The sequence below is a fragment of the Hydra vulgaris genome, chromosome 12, assembly GCF_038396675.1.
Source record: "Hydra vulgaris chromosome 12, alternate assembly HydraT2T_AEP".
Taxonomy (NCBI): Eukaryota; Metazoa; Cnidaria; class Hydrozoa; order Anthoathecata; family Hydridae; genus Hydra; species Hydra vulgaris.
Genome location: NC_088931.1, coordinates 43680952 through 43703920, shown reverse-complemented (window position 1 = coordinate 43703920; position 22969 = coordinate 43680952). Strand labels below are relative to the sequence as shown.

The following is a 22969-nucleotide window of genomic DNA, read 5'->3' as shown; positions in this document are numbered from 1 at the left end:
TCAGATGTGCTTAAAATGTCATCAAAACAAGACATACTACACACTAAAAAAAAAGGGAGAAATCTTAGGGTAGGATATGTGATATACCTTTAGTAAGGTATAACTTTCTATTTTTTAAGGTATACCTTTAAGGTAGAAAATTGCATGACAATTTATTGTTTTTTATATAATTTTCCACCTTAAAAGGTAGAAATTTATACCTTATAAAGGTTGTATCACAAATCCTACCCTAAGGTAGAAATTTCTAACTTTTTTTTTTTGGGGTGTACGCGAGCAGATTGTAAAGTTTTATCAAATACACGTAAATCTCGGGAAAAAGCTTACAGTGAATCAATTTAAAACCACAAATGATCAAATATTTACCATATTTTGGCATCGTTAACCACTAATCGCGAAAATAGTAAAAGAAAGACCAGCTAAAATAATAAAAAAGAAGGGGCTTTGTTTGCTTCACGGTGTTTTCAACAACAATGATTCAATAAATCAAAAAGATGCAAAAAAGTTCAATTCCAAGTCCACCCTTATATTTGCAAAACGTTAAAAAAACAAGAATAGTTTGTCGAAAAAAAAATAAGCGCACCGGAATACACTAAGCAGTAAAACCGTGAAATCTCAATGCCGCTGGATGACCCGAAAATACTCTGAAAAATATTTTGGATGGCAAAAGTTAATTAGCCCTCTCCAAAACACAAATTCCAGGAAATGATTAATATTATGCAGATAAAAGTTCTACAACACCTCCAAAAGTAAAATACAAATATAAACCCAAGTTTGTGATGTAATATTGCTATATATAAGAGGGGGATTTCAAACCAAGTGGTTTGGCTATTAATCAAAGAGTATACCAGAATCAATGCTTGAAGAAAATATTGATTCCATTTTTTCAAAAAAAATCATTCAGATGACAATTGCGTGTTTTGGCCGGATAAAACATTATCGCATTATGCCAAAAAAAAATTCTTCTTGGAAAACAAAAACGTTCCATATGTACCTGAAAAACTGCAATCCAACAAACTTGGATCAGTGTCGCCCAATTGAAGATTTTCATACTGGATTTAGATATTTGAGCTTGTTAGTTTACAAAAACAACTGGAGAGCCAAGAATTGCAAACAATTGATTACCCAAATTAAAAAATGCATTTTTTCTCAAATCAATATAAATGCTGTACAATGCTCTTGACAAAGCTAGGTTGAACTGCTTATGATGGACCATATTAAAATGTTCATTTATTTTTTCTTTAAGATAAGTGATGTACCTTAATATAATAAATAAGTAAAATGTTCATTTTCTAAACATGTGTTTTTGCTCGATGATGATATATTTAGCAGCCGTGGCGCAGTGGAAACGCACTTTCCTCAGAAACAAAGGATCCCTGGTTCAAACCCCACCTCTGGGCAAGCTTTGCAACATCGGTTAGGAAGGAGGCGTGAACATCCAATTAAATGCTCATCCGCGATGCTCTGTAATAAGACCGTAAGGACTTCTCGGGGCACCTAAATAAAATTAAAAAAAAAAAATATGAAAAATTTAATTTTTTAGTTATAACCCCTTATGACTCTTAGACGTGTAAGACTTATAGTTCTTATTTCTTTTTTTCTTTATGTAAAAAAAAGGTCTTTTAAAAAAAAAGTTTGTAAACGATGTGGTAGCATCTGATAAAGTTAGTGTTGTGCGTGTAATCACGATGGGGTTACATCTGATAAAGTTAGTGTAGTGCGTGTTTCAAGTATACTAAATAGTTTTTAATCTGTTGTTGTTACCAATATCGGTTTAGGTTATGAATGTGTTGTTTAAGTTTCGTTAGGTATCTATGCAAAATGGATTGTTGGTATGCGTTTTAGGCATCCCTAGCAATAGATAATAGAAAAATATGATAAATATTTTATGCTATGTTTTATGTTCAGCTGATAATGGTTTTGACTTAACGTGCATTGCAAGTATAATATTATTGTAATGATTAATTATGGTTAATGTTATGGTACTCCTCTGAATTATCAAAAGCACTATACATCTTTAACCGCTACTGATGTACTGTTCTCATTCTTTATAAATGACATGCACCTTAAGTACATTTTGGTATAAAACCAAGTAAACTTCAACAAAAAGTGTTTCACTAAAATTTTTAATTAAATACTCCATTAAAACACATAATCTCAAAACTTTCTTTGCTGTTGTTATCTAATATTTCCGATTACCAAAGTTTTTCTGCAGCATACTCTTGCATATGCACACTCTTTGCTAACTGCAAATTCTTTTTGTTCTAGATAAATAGAATATTTATCTAAAATAAAAGACACTGACATAATAAAAAATTTAGAATTTTTTTTTATAACAATAGTTCTTATGAGATTGTTTCTGGGATGAAATATTTAGTTAGGATTCTAAAAATATTTTGCAAATTTTATAAAACTAATTTTAGTTTTTAGTTAATCTTATAAGAAAACCACATGTATTTATTTTCAATGAAATATAATATAAGCTATAATCATATTTCACTAAAATTTAACGTCATATCAAATTAAATTAAAATTAAAAAAATATTTATTAAAAACTAAAAATTAATCTACGTTTTCCAAAGTAAGAAATTCTGTTTTTACTTTATCCATTTATTTAATCTTTCGCTTTCATATTTATTTGCGCGGTTTTTAATTTATAAAATTGAAGAAGTGGAAGATGATTCAATTGCTTTAGAGTCGAAATCGATCAACTATATGACATCATTCTTAGATGAGAAAGATTGCTCTGCTGTGCAGTTGTCAATAGTTTCGCCAAGTAAATTTTGAGAAGTTTGATATTTCAGAAAACATTATTGAGACTCCTTTAGTGTCCTTCAGCATATGAATTATAGTTATGAGTGATCTTACCTTGTTAATGTTCATTTTACATGTATTATGATAAGTTTCCTTAATAGGTTTAAACAAAAACAGTTCTGCTTTTAATTTATTATAAACTATATCATTTTTATAGAAAACTTTTACAATTTCGAAAGCATTAATTTCCTCTCAACATTTGCAGTAGACAATAATAACTTTTCTAAAGCGATTATTAATTTCATTGAACTTTTTCGAAACCGTTGTTTTAATTGACATTCTATAACGTCTACTACTTCGTAATACTTAGCTCGGTAATATTCCATCAGGATCCATTTGTTGTTGTTCAAAGTGTTACCATCAAAGCAAGATGGAGTTTAACGTTGGTAAGGCAAACTTGCATATGATGAATTGCAACCAAATTTATCAACTCCTTCATTGAACTTTAAAAAAAACTTCACAAAATTCTAAAAATGATTTAAGACGCAATAGTGACTGCAATAGTGACCGCAATAGTGACCGCATATATGAACTTTAAATAACATTTAAAGCAAATGTTTGTGCATCTACTTCAACAGATTTGTTGAGAGATATGCTCTATAGTTGCAAACACATTGTGAGCCTGGCGAAGCTTGAAATATAATTGAAATAATAATAACTTGTCAAGTTAAACGTCTGCTTTAGCTCTGTTAGGATCATTTGATTAGAAAATTTCTTGAAGCTCTGAAACAATTAAATGCAAATTGACATTTTCTTAATACCAGAAATAGCACTAAGTACATTTTTTAGCTCATAATTTACCATTAATTCTATCACCACGTTAACAATATCATGAGACATGTAATTGACATATGTGTGACAGCCTGTTCAATAGAGGCATAATCTTCACTTCTCATTAAAAGTAGCTGATTAAGATTGTCTTCAACCTTCATCATTCCATTGAATAGCTAACCCTTGTCAAGTAACTTTAATGTAGAGATTACACGAATTAGGCACTCTTAATGCTCATAGCATTGCATATCATGCATTTTACTTATCATTTGATGTACGGTTTGTGAATCTGCTGCACGTAGTGCAAATAATTTTTCCGGTTCCTCCTTATGAAATGATGATAGATCGTGTTTTTGCAATCTTTCTACAGCTTTTTTCCATGGCATAATCGATATCAAGATATTTTGTTCACCGCATTTTGAAAAAAATGCCAGGTTTTTCTTGACAGCACCAATGTAAATATAGCAAAATAATTTCTTTTTGGAATGACGTAGATGAAACCAAGAGTAATCAGTAATCCATTTTTCACGGAAAAATCTAAATTTTTTATCATATATTTTATTGACTGCTTCAATATAGGCAGAATTTGATTCTGTTTTACTAGTATTCCGATTGTAGCAGGAACTTCAAGATCATTTTAGTTAATAGGAAATTCTAATCGTGAAAACTTACGTTAAATTTACAAATTGTAAGGTTTGTGAAAATAAGCTTATATATATATATATATATATATATATATATATATATATATATATATATATATATATATATATATATATATATATATATATATATATATATATATATATATATATATATATATATATATATATATATATATATATATATATATATATATATATATATATATATATATATATATATATGTATATATATAAATATATGAAGCCATTTTTTAAATACGAAACACTAATTTCTCCCTTGAAGCTTGTAAGACGTGATTTGAAGCAAACAAGTTAATTTATTATTTCAAATACAAAACGTTCATCAACTTCTAGCTGCTTGAAAACGCGATTTAAAATAAGTTAAAACATTTTAAAATAATAATTTTACATACAATATATACAATAGCTACAATACCAAAAGCACCATATTTTTGTGCCTAAGCCCATAAAACACCCACTATTCCACCATCCTTCGTATTTACTAATGCTTACTTATAGGCAGACAAAAGTTACTGGCATGAGTAATGTCACTGAGGCTACTTTAAATAATACAACGGTTTAAGTTTCTGTGTCTATTGCTGTTGCTACTCCTGCCGGTTCCACTTCTTTTATAATTGTCATTAAATCTTCAGGTAGCGCATGTACCACTTCCATTGTTTCTGCATTAGGCTTTTCCGTTTTGCCAGGCCATTTGATACCCATCCAAAACATACTCAAAAAAAGTATATTTCTAAACAAAGAAGAAAAACTGTATTTTAACTTCCTAACCATATAAAAGATTTACTTCAGCATAGTGAACGGAAACTTTCGGCTTCGGCCGAAACCGAAACCGAAATTTCTGTTTCAACAATTTTTTTATTTTTCTTGTTTCGGCCGAAATTTCGGTTCAAATCGCAACCGAAATGAACCGAAACTTTTAAAAGATTTTTTTTAAGTTTTAATATAGAGTGAAATCATGACAGTTTCCTAATTGTAATCGTTTGTTAGTAAATCAATTTTTAATTATAACAATTGTAAAAATTTTAATTGAAATCACGTTACATAATAGTTTTAAGTTACTATTCTCAAATCATTCTTAAAATGAATTAACATTTAAGTAAAGCAACCCAAACCAATAGTTAAATCAAAAGTTTCTCAGTGCTAAATTTTACAATGGAAAATAATCGATAAAAAACTGGTTTATGGAATCATTTTACCGTGACAGATAGTGATTTCAAATACGGAACTTGCAATTTGAAAATATCTCGTGGATCGCACAATCTAAATCTCAAAAATTGATTCAAACTTCAAAGAAGGTCTGAAGTTTCTTGTGCGACCGTGGCGCAGTGGTTAGAGCGCTTGCCTTTAAACCAGGAGATCCAGGCTCAAAACGAGCTTCGGATATATTTTTGCGTCACGGTAATGAAGGAGGCGTGAACTTCCTGGTTAAATGCACTTCTGCGGTGCTCTGTGACAAGACCTATAGGTCTTCTTGGGGCACCTAAATAACAAAAAAAAAAAAGTTTCATAGATTTATATTAGAAAACAACATTAAAAGCAAAGTTAGGTTTGGCAAAAGTAGCAAAGAGATTCCTTAGACCTCCACCAACAACTGCCGAAGTTAAAAGGTTGATTTTAACTGCTAGAGAAATTCTTAAAAAAACAGACTTTTGCCAGAAAACATGAAAAAATATGTATTTCGCAGAGAAAATACTTCAATTATTACCTTTAATTGTTGAAATGTCCTGACATATCAGAGCTTTTATCAAACTATGTTACATGGTGATTGGCTAGATATATGTAAAATAGTTTTTTGTTGCTTTAAATCTGTGATCATGAAAGGTTCAAGGATTTTAAACATTCATTTTCAAATTTCGGCCGAAATTTCGGTTTCGGTTTCGGCCGAAATTTCAGTTTCGGTTTCGGCTACGGCTTCACTGAACCGAAATTTCGGTACTTTCGGTTTCGGCTCAAATTTCGGTTTCGGTCGATCACTACTTCAGCACCACAGAGTGTTGTGTATAAAAGTGTAAAACTACTTCCCGGTGGAAACTGGCTAGCGACTAGCTTTCAATCAATAATGCTAGCTTATTTAGCTAATAAAAATTATTAGCTAAATAAGCTAGCAAGTAGCTAGCAAAAATTCGTAACAATAAAGATAGTAATTTAATCACGAGAGTAGCTAGCTAAAAAAACTACGACAACCTAAAGTTTTTATTCATCGTATCACCTTTTCATATTTATGTTATTATACTATACTACACTAGTATTAATACTACATTATATAATTATCACAGTTACTATAGTTGCATATGGCTTTGTAAACCAACTTAGCACGTTAATATATTATGACGCTAGATTTCTGTATATATATATATATATAGCGATTGTTGATTATATATATAGCGATAAATGACTATATAAATATTCCTATAAATAAAATATTCCTGTGAAAAATGCCAAATAGTTAAAATACCATAATGTGAAGTAATGAATGAATCAAAATGCAAAATACTCAATGTATCAATTTTGAATACCAAAGCCTCGAATCTTTTTAAAGTAAAGTTTGTATCTAGATGTTGTGCAAACAATAAATATTCAAAAACACAATCATGGATATTGTATCATAGAGAGACACCACCATAGAGACGTTTAATAGACATTATCATAGAGTCATATTAGAGACATAATCATAAAGATTGTGTGCAGCCGTGGATTATAGAGGTTGTGTGCAACCATATGGTTATGTGCAGCCGTGGAACAATGGTTAGTGTTCAGAACCAAGAAATCCTAGGTTTGACGCCGGCTCTAGCCCAATAAGCGACATTTGTAACGAAGGAGGCGTGAACTTCCTTTATAATTGCTCTTTCGTGGTGCTCTGTGACAAGACCGTAATATGAACACCTTAATAACCACACAAAATAAAGAGAGACATATCATAAACTTAGATAAGTATTTTTAACACAAAAAGTTGCCCTAACTTAGTTACAGTTGTAAAGAACAACTCTGTTTATTGGTGTTTTTAACTGACTTTTAACCTTTTGCTTAAATTTTTATTTTCGAAATATTCACTTTTATATAAAAATTTTTTATATAAAACTTTTATATTTGTATCTCAAGCCTTTCTTTTTCACACTTTAAGTTTTTTAGAAAAACGCTAATTAAGCTGGCTGACTGAACGAACTAGAAAATAAAAAAGATATTTACTTTATTTCTGAATTATTTTAGTATTTTTTTCTTCCCTTACTATTTTTCTTTATATGTTATTCTTTTTTTAAATCTCTTTTAGTATTTTTCTTTATATGTTATTCTTTTTTAAAATCTCTTTTAGTATTTTTTCAAGCACGTTCTATTTTTATAAGTTCGTATTTAAAAAATTTAGATAAATAAAATTAAGAAACAAGTACGAACGAAAAACTAGAAAAACCTCGTCTGTTTTTCTTCTTATTGGTTCGTATTTTACCTCGACAAAAGTCGGATAAGCGACATTGTTTGGTAAAGATCTTTAAAATATGTTTTACCGTCAACTAGAGCGTAAAAAACGGCAAATAAAAGTAAGTATATTCAAATAGTATAATTTTATAAGTAAATTTGTATAGTATATTGTTAAGCTAAAAAAAATTTCATAAAGATTTTGAATGTTCAGCAAAAATCTTCTGAAATGATCGGACCAACAGTAACATTTAGCGCCCAATCTAATATTAAGTAAAAAATGCCCAATGCCAACGATGGCCTGATGAACACCTACTTTTATATCAACAAAAAATATTTAAAGCAAAAGGCCATAAAAATAAAATAATCTATAAATAGGCCATAAAAATAAAACAATCTACTAATGCTATTTAAAATTTATTTGAAAAAACTAAATACTCTTAAAAAATATTATTGTACATAATAAAATTATAGCTAATTATGGAAATGCTAAAAAAAACATGGGAAGTAATTAAGTAAAAAATTAAAAAAACATAAATAACATTCTGTAAAATTAAGTAAGATTCCGTAAATTTTAAGTAACATTCTACCAAAAAAAACTCTTTTAGCTGACAAAAAGATTTAATTTGTATTTAAAAATACTATACGCTAATATTTTTTTAATTTTTTAATTTGATAGTAGTATATATTTTGATGTTTAATAAAATATGTTACATAAGAGTTTCACGTTAATAATATTAATAAATAAAACAATTAAAAAAAAAAGACCAGGACTCAAAGGAGATATGGGTGATGCTATACCACCTCAATCTTTTCATAGAGCTCCGTAAGACAAATAAATATTGTCAAAATGTTATAATGATCTAAGATGTAAAACTTTAGAACAAATTTAAATACTCAAAGATTTAAAATATACCAAAAAAAAAAGTGTTTAATTATTTCCTACTAAGAATAAATAAAAAGTAAAACTCGTTAGAAATATACTAATTCATTGGAATTATTATTCCACTGAATATAAAATGTGTTTTTTGATTGAAACTTAAATGAGTTTAATGATTTTACCATTTTTTTTTAGCATTTTCTTTTTGAAAAGAATTCCACATCTTAGGTCCTCGAAATGCTATTGAATACTCTGTATATTTATTAATTTTCTTTGGCAATTTAAAGAAACTTTTAAACACTTTTCATTAATATTTCAAACCAGCATCACTCCACATCTAAAAGACTGATATACGACCATTATAACGAATGTAACGACAATCAATAATCTTTTTTTGAATTTTTTTTTTGTTGTTGTTCTTTATTACAATATTTATTACAATTTAAATAAACAAAACTTTGTTACAATAATAAAAGTTAACAAGTCAAGATATCGTTAAGAAATAAATATCAAAAATAAATATAAAGAACGCGGATTACTCTAAGAAGACCATCAGGTCTTGTCACAGAGAAACCGCTAATTGCTTGTTGATAAAAAAACAAACAAAAAATAAATAAAAAAGAATATACATTAAATATATACATATACTAATATAGATAAGGGATTTTCAAAAAATTTTAAAATTTAAAAGTAGAGTTTTTTAAAATTTTGTTTAAAAGAATCAAAATTACATTCTTGAGAAAAATCTTTAGAAGTATTTAGAACTATACTATTCCATAAAAATGGTCCGCGAAATGAAATAAAAAATTTTCCAAAATTAGTTTGAGAAAATGGTTGTCGAATTAAATTATCGTTCCTTAAAATATATTTATTTCTATCTCTTTGTAAATACAAGTTACAAAAAGAAACGGGTGATAGGTGGGTTTTGCATTTATACATAAAACAAAGAATATTAAAAACATTTAACTCATATATATTGAGTGCTTTCATATCATATAAAAGAAGCTTGGCGTGAGCAAAACGGTCCTTGAAATTTATAAGGCGTGCTACATGTTTCTGTTGCCGATAGAGAGGTTTAAGTGTACTTTTATAAGTGCTACCCCAAGCAATGTTTGCATAATTAATATGGCAATGAATTAACGAATAATATAACTGAATTAAGGTATGTTTATCTAGAAAGTTTCTGATTTTGTATAAAATGCCTATACTCTTTGAAATTTTATTGCACAAGTTAGCAATGTGGCTTTTCCAATTAAGATTTTCATCGATATATACACCTAAAAATCTTGTCACTAGAACTCTTTTAATAATTATGTTATCAATAAAAAGAAAGGGTAAGTTGCTAGGCAGCTGGTGCTTTTTACCATATGGATGAAAAAAAATCCATTTAGTTTTATCAATATTTAATGATAGTTTGTTTAATCTAAACCATTCGGAAATTTTGGCTAGTTCAATGTTCATGTTGCTAAAAAGTGTAAAAATGTTTTTATGTAAATAAGTTAGAATCATCAGCAAACATAATTGTCATTAGGTTAGAAACTTTTGGTAGATCATTAATATATAATAGAAATAGGAGGAGTCCTAATATGGATCCTTGGATGAATTAAAGTAATCAGTTAAAGTACAATTTTATTTATCTATGTTATCTTAACATTGTTGTAGTAATCTACTGTTATAATAAATTAATAAAGTCTGCAGCCATTTTTGATGTCTGTGTTATTACTGCTGTGTTCAAATATTGTTTTTAAGAAAAATATATATTATTTTCTTTAAAAAAAATCAAATACAATGGTAATTTATTGTTGTTGTTTTTTATTTTAAAACTTAGTCTTTAAATTGAATTCTATAAAATGTACCCCAAAAACAACAATAATACTTCCTTTCTTTATGAGGGTGTTATAAAGATTTATAACTACTTGAGAAAAAAAAACTTTTTTTCAGTATCTAGTTATAATCCATAGGTAATAGAAAAACTATATTTTGCTAACTTATTCTCTGATACGGCTTCTAGGCTCCAACAAAACAAAAAAAACTACTCACTTTTATAACTGAAATTTTTACTCTAGTGCAAATACCAAAGTATTTAACAAATAAAAAACCCACTAAAGTTGCTTTAATTTATAGGCTGACATATTAGCCATCATAATATATCAAGTTTTTTGAACCCCGAATCTTTTTCTACATGCTAGGTCACTTAAGCCAACATTGTGTTTTTTGCTGTACGGTTGTTTTTGCGGTACGTATACCTGTAATAAAATAAAATTTTCATATTCAATTTTCCTTAGCAATCTTTTTTCATGCGCATATTTTGCAAAAATGTATAATAATATAAAACATAAAGAGATTTTTTACTGCCTAATATTGTTAATAATACGTAAACGCTTTTAAGTTAAACCAGTATACACCTAATTGGTGATAATGGAAATAGTTCTCCTTTTACTTGTCTACCTAAAGCTTTTTCTCTCGTAGATATAACTTTTACCTTTATCGCGGCAGATGCAATTCGCTTTGCGCCATTATGATCTGCCTTAACCAGATCATGCAACTTTTAGCGTCTTATTTCAATGGGACAGGAATAATTGGAACCTTAAGACTTAATTGACAGATATCTGTACATCTGCAAAAAAACAATTATTTGAAATAGTTTCAGGATTAAAAGATATGTGTTCTTCAAGACCTATAAAATATATACCAGATGTGTCAAAGGTTACAACCGCATAAAAATTGTACACATTGTATATAATTATGTAAAATCATCACACTTTATCCCTAACATTTTTTTTTTCAAAATAGTTCAGTTTGAGTCAGTTCTGCGTGGAACTTGTTCCTCGGCATGGCTTATGTCACTTTTTACAAATTTTTGGATTCTTGTGATACTGAATGCGTTTAAGTATAAGTCAATTCTTTTTGTGCATAACAGACAAGAATTTTTCTAACTTATGCGGCTTCTTGTTCTATTTGAGATTGTATTTTGTTTCTTGCACTTAATTGTTTCGTTATTTAAAGTTGAACATTTTCTTGCGATAAAATAATTTTTTTTAAATGTTTTTAATTAACATTTAAGATTAATTCAAATACAAATTTTTATTATTGAATTAATCTTAATTCTTAATTAGTTAGATTTTCTAAACTTTTCTTTATCACATTCTGATATAGATTTTTCGTTTTTATTTAGATAATTTAATTATTTAGATTGATAACAAAAGAATTGATTGATGATCCCTTCAAACTGAGAGAGTTATCACGTGGCCATTTTTTCTAAACACCAAGAAATTCTTAGATAAAAGTTGAACTTTGTTCAAGAGCTTTAGTCTACTTTAGTATGACTGAAAGTGGTCTACTTCAACCGAGGTTAAAGAAGAAAATTTGTTTGGTTGTTAATTTCGAAATTTCATACAATTTCTTATTTGTTATATGCTTAAACTGACTAAAATTGATGATGCAAAATAACTAATAATAATAAATAATGCGGTAGTGGTGTAGTGGTAAAGCGCTCGCTTCATAAGCGAAAGGTTCGGAGTTCGATTCCCGCCACGTCCCTGGTAGTACCGTGCTCAACTTGTTTCTCCGCGCAGCGGCCTTGCTCTTCAAGGTTTGTGTTTCGGAGTTAATGAGTTGAGAGAGGGTTATAACCACAAGCAGCCTCCTCATCTGTAGTGGCCTTTTCGGCCTTGGGGAGGTGAATTATTAAAAAAAACAAAAAAAAACTAAATATAGAATTTTGGTATGTCTATCTTGGATCTGAACTATCCTTGTACATTTTTTTTACAAGTGAATATTGTCAGAGAACTGTGAAAGATAAGTTGAATAATTACTTCGTGCTTCGTGAAGATTTTTGTAAAATTTCAATGATTTATGTAGTTCAACAGTTTGAATATTTTGAATATTTTATGTTATTTTTAAAGATATTTTACCATTTTCTTAGGAATGTAAAGTTTTCTTGTAATTCAATTATTACTTTCCAGTTATTCAATTATTCACCTTATTTCTAAATATTTTTCTTGTGATTCAATTATCACTGTTGTTTAACCTCTTCTCTAAATATTCGGAAAAGTATGTAGTTAAAGCTATTATATAGATTGGTGTACTATAAAAAAATGTTATATTTTAATATAAGGAGTTGTTTAAATTTATTCATTAAACTTTGGGGAGAAAGGAGATCCATGAAGCTTGTTATCCTAACCAATTGTTAAGTAATAACGAAGCTGAATAGTATTTGGAGTTGTTTTAGATTCTCATTAAGAATTACGCCAAAAAAGAATGCAGAAGGGCTGCTTTGTGAAAGTGATTGAAAAAAAAACTCAGAAACCTAGAAAGTCTATTCACTTCTGAAGCTTTTTAAGTGAGTTACTATTTTTTTATGCAATATGCAACTCTTGTTTCTTACATAATGACAAAAATGCGAACTAGTTTTGTTCTGTTTTAATAAAAACGAATTTTTTTTGTCATAAAATTCAATTTTTTGCTTATTTTAGTCGTTTTCCTACTGTTTTTAAAACATACACAGTGCAGTTAAAATAAATAAAAGTATGTATGTAAAATTTTATACAAATCAAAAGAAAAAACGGCAATATATTGATATTTAAGTACAATTGTTTGCATCAAAAAAGTTTTATGTTTTTACTAAAGTGGATTTTTCGTTTTGGAACCTGATTTTTGAAACAGTATTTAGAGTGGAGGGACACTAATAATATAGTGTTGAATTTTATATTTTATATAAAGAATAAACTTTTTGAAAAGAATTTCATACCTTGACTTGTTAGTATTCCAAGTAGCAATCTTTTTTTTTGATCTGTATGAGAACAATTCCATTTATGAAATGAAAACTGTTCCTGACATTCGACTAGTGCTTTACGTGCTCCTTTTCCAATAACATTTATGAGCAGCGGATATTTTTTACAAAGTTCAATTTGTTCTTTTGTAAATCCAACCATATTGTTGCAGCTATTTGTTGTTTCTGTAAAAAACACTTGTGAACTCAACCTAGTAAGCATATAAACAACCCAGTTAATAATTAACGTTTAAGAAACGTTGCCACAGCATTTATTTAGGTTTGTTTGACGTTCTCTGCAAACGTTACGTAAACCAACTTAAGTAAATTCCGTTTTACGGTTCTCGAAAGTTCAAATATGACATAAAACAAACGTTTAAATAACAAACAGCGAATGTTTACTTAACGTTCTGTCACGGAGAAAACTGTCCATCGGAGTAAACTGTTCGATAGGACAATTTACTCCGGAGTAGATTGTCCTACATTGGAGTAAGTTGTCCGCTTTGAATAATGTGAAATTTCATCAGACAAAATAGCTTAAATAAGATTGCGGACGTTTTGAAGTAAGACGAATTAAGAACTTGGAGAGTTTTTAGAGAAAAAAAGGTTTTATAATGTATAATTAAAGTTGCTTTTAGAAATACTGTCATCATAGTTCTTATTCGTAAGAGTGTTATTATTATTAGTTCCTGAATTTAGTTATTATTATTATTATTTAATAACAGTATTTACTACAATAATAATAATATTGTAATAACTAATTTAATTAGTTTTAGATGGAACTAGAGATGATAGCTCCTTTTAACAGTGATATACTGCATTAAAATAAAACATACTAATATTTAGTAATTAGGCAAATATGTCGTTTTTTTCCCCGCACTTCAACCCTTTGTAACTCTCTCCCATCTTTCTGTTTTCCTGACTCATACAACCTTTATCTTTTTCAAGTCAACCGTTTCCTTGCTCTATAGTTCTATTTTTTCCCAGTAACTCCTAAATTAATAGTGTCTGCTTACAGTCTTGTTGGGAGTGAAACATAATAAAATAAAATGAAACTTATTATATAAAATATATAATCATTCTATATTTTATATACTAAGTTTTAAATATATATTTTTTTTACATATAAATTATATAAATTATATATATATATATATATATATATATATATATATATATATATATATATATATATATATATATATATATATATATATATATATATATATATATATATATATATATATATATGTATGTATATATGTATATATGTATATATGTATATATATATATATATATATATATATATATATATATATATATATATATATATATATATATATAGTTTACAAAATTTATTATATATTTTATAAGGCAAGGTGAATTAATCCAAATGTTCAAATTAGTAAAATAATTTGACAAACTAAATTTGCTTAACCGAATTGAATATTTTAATACTAATTGTCAAGCAAGAGGTCATAAATTAAAAATGCATAAGGAGTCAATAACACAATCAGACAAAATTTTTTCACTAATAAAATTGTAAATGACTGGAATGTACTAACACAAGAAATCATAGAGTCTCCAAACATAAATCGATTTAAAAATAACATTTATAAATACTTTAAATTCTAACATCAAATCTCAGATCTTATGTATTGCTTTTAATCCTTGCTAACTTTTTTGGCTGTTATAAACTGAAATTCAATGTAATTTCAGTTTCAACTATGAGTTACAGCGTCATTCTTTAAATTCTATAATAAAATATCTATTAATAATTTTGATTATATAAAATAGTAATATATAGTTACTACTAATAATAGTAATTGTAATATTATTGTATTTTGACAAGTATTACATAGTATTATGATGTAATTCTTTTTTTTATTTTTGTATCTATATGTATGTGAGTGAGTTACATTTTTAGTTGTGAGTGTCATAAAGTTTTATATCAGATTTAAAATCAAGTAATCATTTTCATTGTACTACAAGTGAGATAATTTTTTGAATTTACAAGTTGTAGTTAGTTTATGATAAATAAGCTAGAAATTTATGTTAAGTAGTAGTATTAGCTTAAAGAGAAGTATTAGTTTAAAGCGTTATTTTTCTTCTTTATATTTATACTTATTTTGTCTATAATTTTATTTATGCTGGAGCTTTCTTTGTTTATTTGGGTTTATTTATTTATTTTTATTTATGCTTGGAGTTTGAAGAAGTTTTTTGTTATAAGGTATTCAAAAAGTTGAAGTTTTTGATTTGTTTTTATTATTAAATAATTATATTTAAAAAAATGATTTTTTTTATTCCTTTATTTCAATGATTTTAACTTTGCCATTATTTTATTTGAGTTTGCCTACTGTTGAAATATGGTTTTAATTTAGTAAACTTCCATGAATTTAAGTTTACTTTATTAATCATTCACCAACAGTTAAGGAAAAATTGAATTCAACTCAATAAAGGTAGGATTAGTTTTATTTTCAGGTAACATTGCAAAATATGAATTAACTGCAGTTAGATAATATCTTATTGCTGTTTTGTACCATCATTTATTTACATTTATTTTACATTTATTTACTCTACTATAATATGTCTGTTGTACTATTTCTTAAACCCCACAAAGTATACCTTATCTAATCAAACAAACATATCATCGTTGTTTATGCAGTTGTGTGTCATTAATGGAACGGTTTATTTAATAGAATAGTGACAAACTAAAGCAGTTTCCAACTGCTTTAGCTTATTATTATTGTTGTTTAAAAATAAATACTGATTTTTTTTTTAAATTATAAAATTATCTTATCATTCTTGTAAATGGTTCAGTTGGTTATTTTATTTTTATCATTGTTATTTGTATCATTAATATTATTAGCTGGTATTTACTTAAACTTTTCGTAAATGACCTACATTATTCGTTTTTTTTTGTCAAAATATATAATTTGGTTGACAAAGTCAACCAGTTTGGTAGATGCAATTTTAAAAAAAACTTACTTTAGTTTCTTAAATAAAATGGATTAAGTGAATGATGAAAAAGAAGAACAAGACTTTCTCAATGTTAGTATTTATTTAGCTAAAGGGGTCTATCCCATTAGTTGTACTCCCAATGAAAAGAGAATATATGTTTTCCAGGTTTAGAATGGAAGGTAATCAATTAAAAAATATGACTAAGAAGGGTTTATGGGTTGAGATTATTTTTAGCAAAGAGCAGAGAAAGTAAATTATTTGTTTTTGTCATAGTAAACATCTTACTTACCACCTTTGAAGAACAAGTACTACAAGGTTTCAGAACGTTTTTACTGGCCTGGAAATTTTTGATAAAAATTTTTCTATCATAATGGCAGATCTAAGCAGTTAAAGCAAAAATAAAAAATCCATTTTTTATTTAAGATAATTGTTCAAAACTTAAAGTATTATGAGTTTACTGTGATTCTGCTACAGTCCTTCAAGTAATTGTAGAAGAGTAATCCTGAAAAATTCAAGTTTTCATTTTCAATTTTATGTTTTGTACAAGGTCAAAAAAAAAAGAATTCTGTTTAAAACACATTTAAAAAATATATATTAGTAATATGTGTTGCATAAGTTAATTAGGTACTACATAAATTGAAATAAAGGTTGCAAAAACAATTAGGTACTAAAAAAAAATTTAGTTTACTAAGAGTCAGGAAATTGCCGTTGATATGGGCGTTGCTATAGGAGCTGAAAGAACGTCACTTTAAAAAAAATCAATTATTCTTATAATATTGAATATATGTATTCTAATAATATAAATACATATATATATATATATATATATATATATATATATATATATATATATATATATATATATATATATATATATATAACAGAGCCGTAACCACCGGGGGAGTCTAAGCCCCTCCCCCGGTGGTTACGGCTCTGTTATATATATATAACATATACGTAAAATAATTTTAACAAATTTTTTATCCCCTTCCTCCTTTAAAAGAACCCTAGGGCGCCCTAATATCAAAATTGTGGTTATGGCTCTGATTCTGAATCTAGAATAAATTTCAAACAAGGTAACATAAAAAACATAATTATTTAATTTTTTACTGTTTTTAAATTAAACCTGAAATGAAATAAAAAGTTCTAAACATGTCAGTGTTAACATTTTTTTAAACTTTTAAACTGGTAAAAATTGACCTTGTGAACTAAAAAGCTTCAGGTTTATTTGTATGAGTTACATGATGCATAATATTACTTAATTATCTTAATTATAATAATATTATGCTTAGTATATAAAGTGTTAAAGTTTTTATTATGCCGCAGAATAATGCGCGAGTTCTCAAACCATCATTTAAACAAACGCTAAAACACATTGCTTGAGTGGTCCGAAGTAAATAATCCACAAAAAAGTAGGACAGTTTACTCTAACGTAGAACAGTTTGCTCCGGAGTTAATTGTCCTAGACACGGATAGGACAAACTAGGATGTACTAGAACGGATAGGACAAACTAGGATGTTCTACTCCAGAGTAAAATATCCGACCAGACAACTTACTCCCCGAACAGTTTTCTCCGTGACAGTTCACTGCAAACGTTATTATTTTGATAGCTCTTAAATGTTCACATGCAGTAATGAACACGGAAGTTAACTCAATGTGTTTCTTTTTTATTTAATTAAATGTATAGATGTATAGGTTTAGACAGACTTTCTGTTTATTTGCTAGTTTTTGCTTGTTTATTTGCTAGTTTTTGCGTAATGTAATGCTTTTTTGAACTTTTATAAGTTCAAAAAAGCATTACATTACACAAAAACTAGCAAATTTACATTACACAGCATTACATTAAACTAGCAAGCTTAAAAAAAAAAGAAAATTCTTTTTTTTATTAAAAATTTTCTTATCAAAAATTTAAATTTTTATGTTAAAAAAACAAAAGCTCTTTTCGGTTTTGATAAGCAAGTTAGATTTATTTATGAATGACTTAAATATACCATTTATAAAAGACTTAAACTGTTATAAACTGTCAATTCTATATAAAAACAGTTTTATACATGAACCACAAAAACAGACACTACAAAAGATCATACGAACTACATTAAATTAACATATTCATAATCAGGTATGGTTCGTAAAACGCAGGAAATGTTTTTCACTAAATAAATAGCCCATCTATATTCAAAGCAATTTAGTCAAGTAAATTGTCTATTTTTTCCTCTTCAAGATGACCTAGTATTTGTAACAAATTTTTATTTATTCCAGATAAACATATACGTTTATCTGGAATAAATAAAAATTTGAATTGAACAATATGCATTGTCTATTATACAGACCAAAGTGAATGGCTGCTAAGTGACATCTTTAGCAACAACGTCAACAAGGCAACGATCAAAGCAACAATAATGAAAAACGTTTTTTTTTATTAGAATTGCAGGTTTTTAAAATTTTTTTTTTTTATTATTTGCTAAGTTAATTTTTTTTTCAAATGTCTTCTAGCTGATATATATTTTTTTAAAGTCATAAGATTATTGTATAATTTATTTTAAATGACAGTTTGTTATATATAAAAGTTATTTGTGTGTGTTATTTAGAGTAGAAAAAAAATTATATAGGAAAGATTGAAATCTTCTAGATTCGTTTAAGATTTTTTGTTACTACTTTCAATTAAAAGTGAAGTTTAAATGGATGATATTAGGCTAGAAGTAGATATTAGTTTAGAAAATGGAAATATTAATAGGCAAGTTAATCGTCGCAGAAATGAAAGAAATAGGCTAGGCAAGATGAAATGAATAATCGACGAAATGCTCCTAGATACGAAAGAATGCATTGTATAGCAAGAAATAGTACTATTCCAGATTATAGTTATTTAGGAGAAATGAGTTATATTTGTCAGCATTGTGGTGCTAAGAAATTTTCTGATGAAACACATTTTTTATGTTGCCATAATGAAAAGGTAGTTTTGTCACAACTTTCACCATTTCCACAAGATTTATTTAAAGGAAACTATGCAGACAAAAATGCCAATCTGAATTTTTTTAAATATATTAGAAATTGTAATGCCTGTCTTTCTTTTGTTTCATTTAACTATTATTAGTGAAGAGAACCCATTTGCTTTTGCATTTAAAAACATGGCTCAAGTGGGAGATAAAAAAATTCATCGAGCGGCTATAGAAGGTCGCTCAGTGTGAGTTGTAAAAATATCTTTACTTGAAGGGCAAGATAGACATCGCTATAATCTCCCTTCACATAATGAAGTTGCAGTTGTATTTGTTGGTAAAGATTGTGCACCACCTGCTTCCAGGGAAGTTGTTTTTACCCAAGAAGTCATCCTCTTAAAACTATATCAAGTATGTCTGCCAACTTTGATCCTATGGCTTATCCTCTATTTTTTCCAAGAGGTAATGCTGGTTGGCATAATCAGTTGGTTCACAACCCTGAACGTGCTACATTGGTTAGAAATCATGTTACATTATCTCAGTATTACAATTATACACTTTCAGTTAGACAATTTTTTAAAAAACTGTTTTAGCAATATGCTGTTGATGCTTATGTTAAAATTGAAGGCCAGCGCCTTGCTTTCTTCAGAAATAACCAAAACAAACTGAGAAGTGAGCAGTATGATGCCTTACACGAACATTTAAGCAACCTTGGAAATGATCATAATGTTAGACCAGGGTGTGTTGTAGTTTTGCTATTAACTGGACAACCGATCTTTGTCTTCTGAGGTACAGATATTAAGATTTAAAGTTAATTTTAGTTTATAGTTCATGTTTAGTTTATAGTTATTTTTAATTTACATTTAGTTAGTTTTAGCTTCAGTTATTTTTTTTCTTACTTTAGGCAACTTTATGGAGGAAATGATGGGGAATAGGTAAAAAAATTATAATTATATATATTTCTTACTTTAGACAACTTTATGGAGGAAATATGGGGAATAGGTAAAAAAATTATAATTATATATTTATTTATATGTAAATATTATTTTATCGATTATTCTGAGATATCTATTTTGTCTTTAGTGTCTGGTAGAAGCATAACTGGTAGGGCTGTGTTTTAAATTTTATATATTTTGTATGGAGAAATATGTGCAATAGGTGAAATTTTTTTTTTAAATTTTTTTTTAATTTACTCTCATTTTTTTTTTTAAATATTTTTAGCATCCTCTTCATCCTGTGAAAATGGTGAGGTTATGCTTTATATTTTGATTAAATAAAATTGCAAATATTTATAATTTTTATATCCTTCTATTTGTAATTTTAGATTCGTTAACATTTGAGCAGTAGAGAAATTATCGCTCCCAACACCCAGGGCCTCTCTCGGAGAGGTCCTTCAGTAAGTGGTGTAGTAATGGCGATATGGATGAGCCCTCCTTCAAATAGAGAGCTCATCCATACCGGGGTGTTGGGAGACACTGAAGAGAAAACAGCAACCAAAAGGTTGTAAATGTCTTCTAATAGTGAAGATATTTATAACATTTTTGTTGCTGCTTTTTCTTCGGTGATTTTTTTTTTTTTCATTTTTGTTATTTATTTTAATTTGTAATTTTTTTTTTTATAATATATTATGTTGTATATTTAATTTGTGGTCATTTTTAATTCATTTTTAATTTTTGTGGTCATTTAAATTTTCTTTGTTTTTCACCAATTAAACTTAAATATAGTTAAATTGATTCATTACCCAATTATCATAATATAATGATGCTACATTCTATTGTTAAAAATAATTAATTGGTAGTTTAATTTATTGAACTCACTTCTTTTAAAATTTACTAAAAACCAAGAAAATATATTTAGCTATATCAATGCAATTTATTTATATCTCAATTTGATTTTTTATCTTAAATGTTTATAGCTTGACTCCTTGAAGCATTTGTTATTTTGCTTTTTAATTAAAATGTTTTAAATCTATTGTGATGTCTTTTAAATTAAATTAAAGTTTACTAAAAGCCAACATGAAATAAGGTCATAAAACAACACCGACAAGCTGCATCATGACAGCAATATAAGTATGACACCAGGTTTCCGAAAAGCAGGTAAATTGTTTTCCAGTTTTTTTTTCTTTTTTGTTTTTTATCTTTTATGTCTACTTATCTGTTACAATTTTTATTTTAGGTTTGTCATATGAGGCACTAATGCAATATAAAAGTTCAAAGTTTACATATTTTTTCAAATTTTTTATACACATGTTTGATTATAAATTAAATATTTTTTTGTTTGAAACGTATTTGTACTCAATTGCTTAGTTATTTTTAATAAATTTATTTTGTTGTGTGCATTTAACGTTTTAAAGACAGTTTTCTTTATTAAAGAAAAATGTATCAAGGGGATACCAAAAAATTAATAACTCCTGTATAATATATATTCACTTAAATATTAATCTTAATAATTAATTAAAGTTAATTAATGTTATAAAAAATATGACAAAAATTTAGCTTTAGTTTTCGTCGATTCAAAGCATGATGAAGTATTATTATTTTGTGTTAGTAACTAAGAATGTATTGTGTTGAACTTAGGAATGTCGAGAAAAATGGTTCTGCCTTGATATGACCTATGTCAGTTGTAAATCACTCAATGACCTATGTCAGTTGTAAATTACTCACTGATATGACCTATGTCAGTTGTAAGTTACTCAAATAATGTTTAATAGTTGGTAAATAATTTTACCTCCTCATACTTTTTATGTTAATTTTACAGATGGTTTATTTTTTTCAATTTGAAGCCGTTTTTCTAAAAGGGTATTAGTTTAGGTTTCGTAACTTTGAATTGTAGAAAACAGCCAATATAAACTAATTATGTAACAGACTAACCATAACCCGTATACGGGTTGCTTTCTGCTAGTTAAGTATAATTATTTGTAACAGAGCTGACTACTCATCAAGTACGAATAATAGTCATGTTCAGGGGCGCCAAAAGCAATATAGTCATATTTTTTGAACACTAAAATATTTTACAATGAAATTTAAAATTTATTGATGAATACAAGTCTAGCTGAAAATGGTACAAAAAATATTTCATCAACTTGTTGCTCTCACGTTTGGGGCAGGGGGGACATAATTTTGGGTTTTTTTTGTTCCCAACCTCCAATCATCGCAATTTTTTGCAAAGCATCCTTATTTGACATAAGTAAAAACATATTAATGTTTGGAGTTTGCTCCATATCTGGAAGTTTATCTCAAAGACCGAAAAATGCATTTGGCGGCCATGTTTATAACAACAGTTAAATTGTATAATATGATATCAGGGGTGGAAATAGCCATCGGGCATTGTCCGGTAAAAAACGTCCATCAGTCAATATGTCCGACCCGTATTTTGTGTGCATTTAATTTATAATCATTTTAGTTGTTCCAAAATTAACTTTAAATTCAATATGGTATATAAACTTTATTTTTTGAACATTTACATTAAAACGTATCAATTAGTTATTAATTTAAACTTATATTTCAGTATTTACTTTATTTTTGTCTGATGGTTTTTATAATCTTTAGACAAATATTTTAGGTTTTAAAACCTCTTAAATTTATTTCATAAAAATTTTAACATAATAGTTTTTTTTTATGTTTATAGAAACCAGTACTTTTAACTCTACTAAATTTCAGTTTTGTTACGTATCGTTTGTTTTCGCGCAAAAAGTTTTTCTTTATTAAAAGTGTATATGAAAGTAATCAGAAAAAGTTTAAAAAG

The 22969-nt window shown here is 27.5% G+C and overlaps 1 protein-coding gene across 1 annotated transcript in view; it reads right to left on the bottom strand.

Annotated features, from left to right (window-relative positions):
• hywnt2 (secreted signaling factor Wnt2) overlaps positions 1–22969 on the bottom strand; it is a 58705-nt gene that overhangs the window by 24408 nt on the left and 11328 nt on the right. Inside the window, exon 2 of the mRNA XM_065813378.1 lies at positions 13310–13542. Within this exon, the coding sequence (XP_065669450.1) occupies positions 13310–13542 (233 nt within the window). The remainder of the gene's footprint in view (positions 1–13309; positions 13543–22969) is intronic.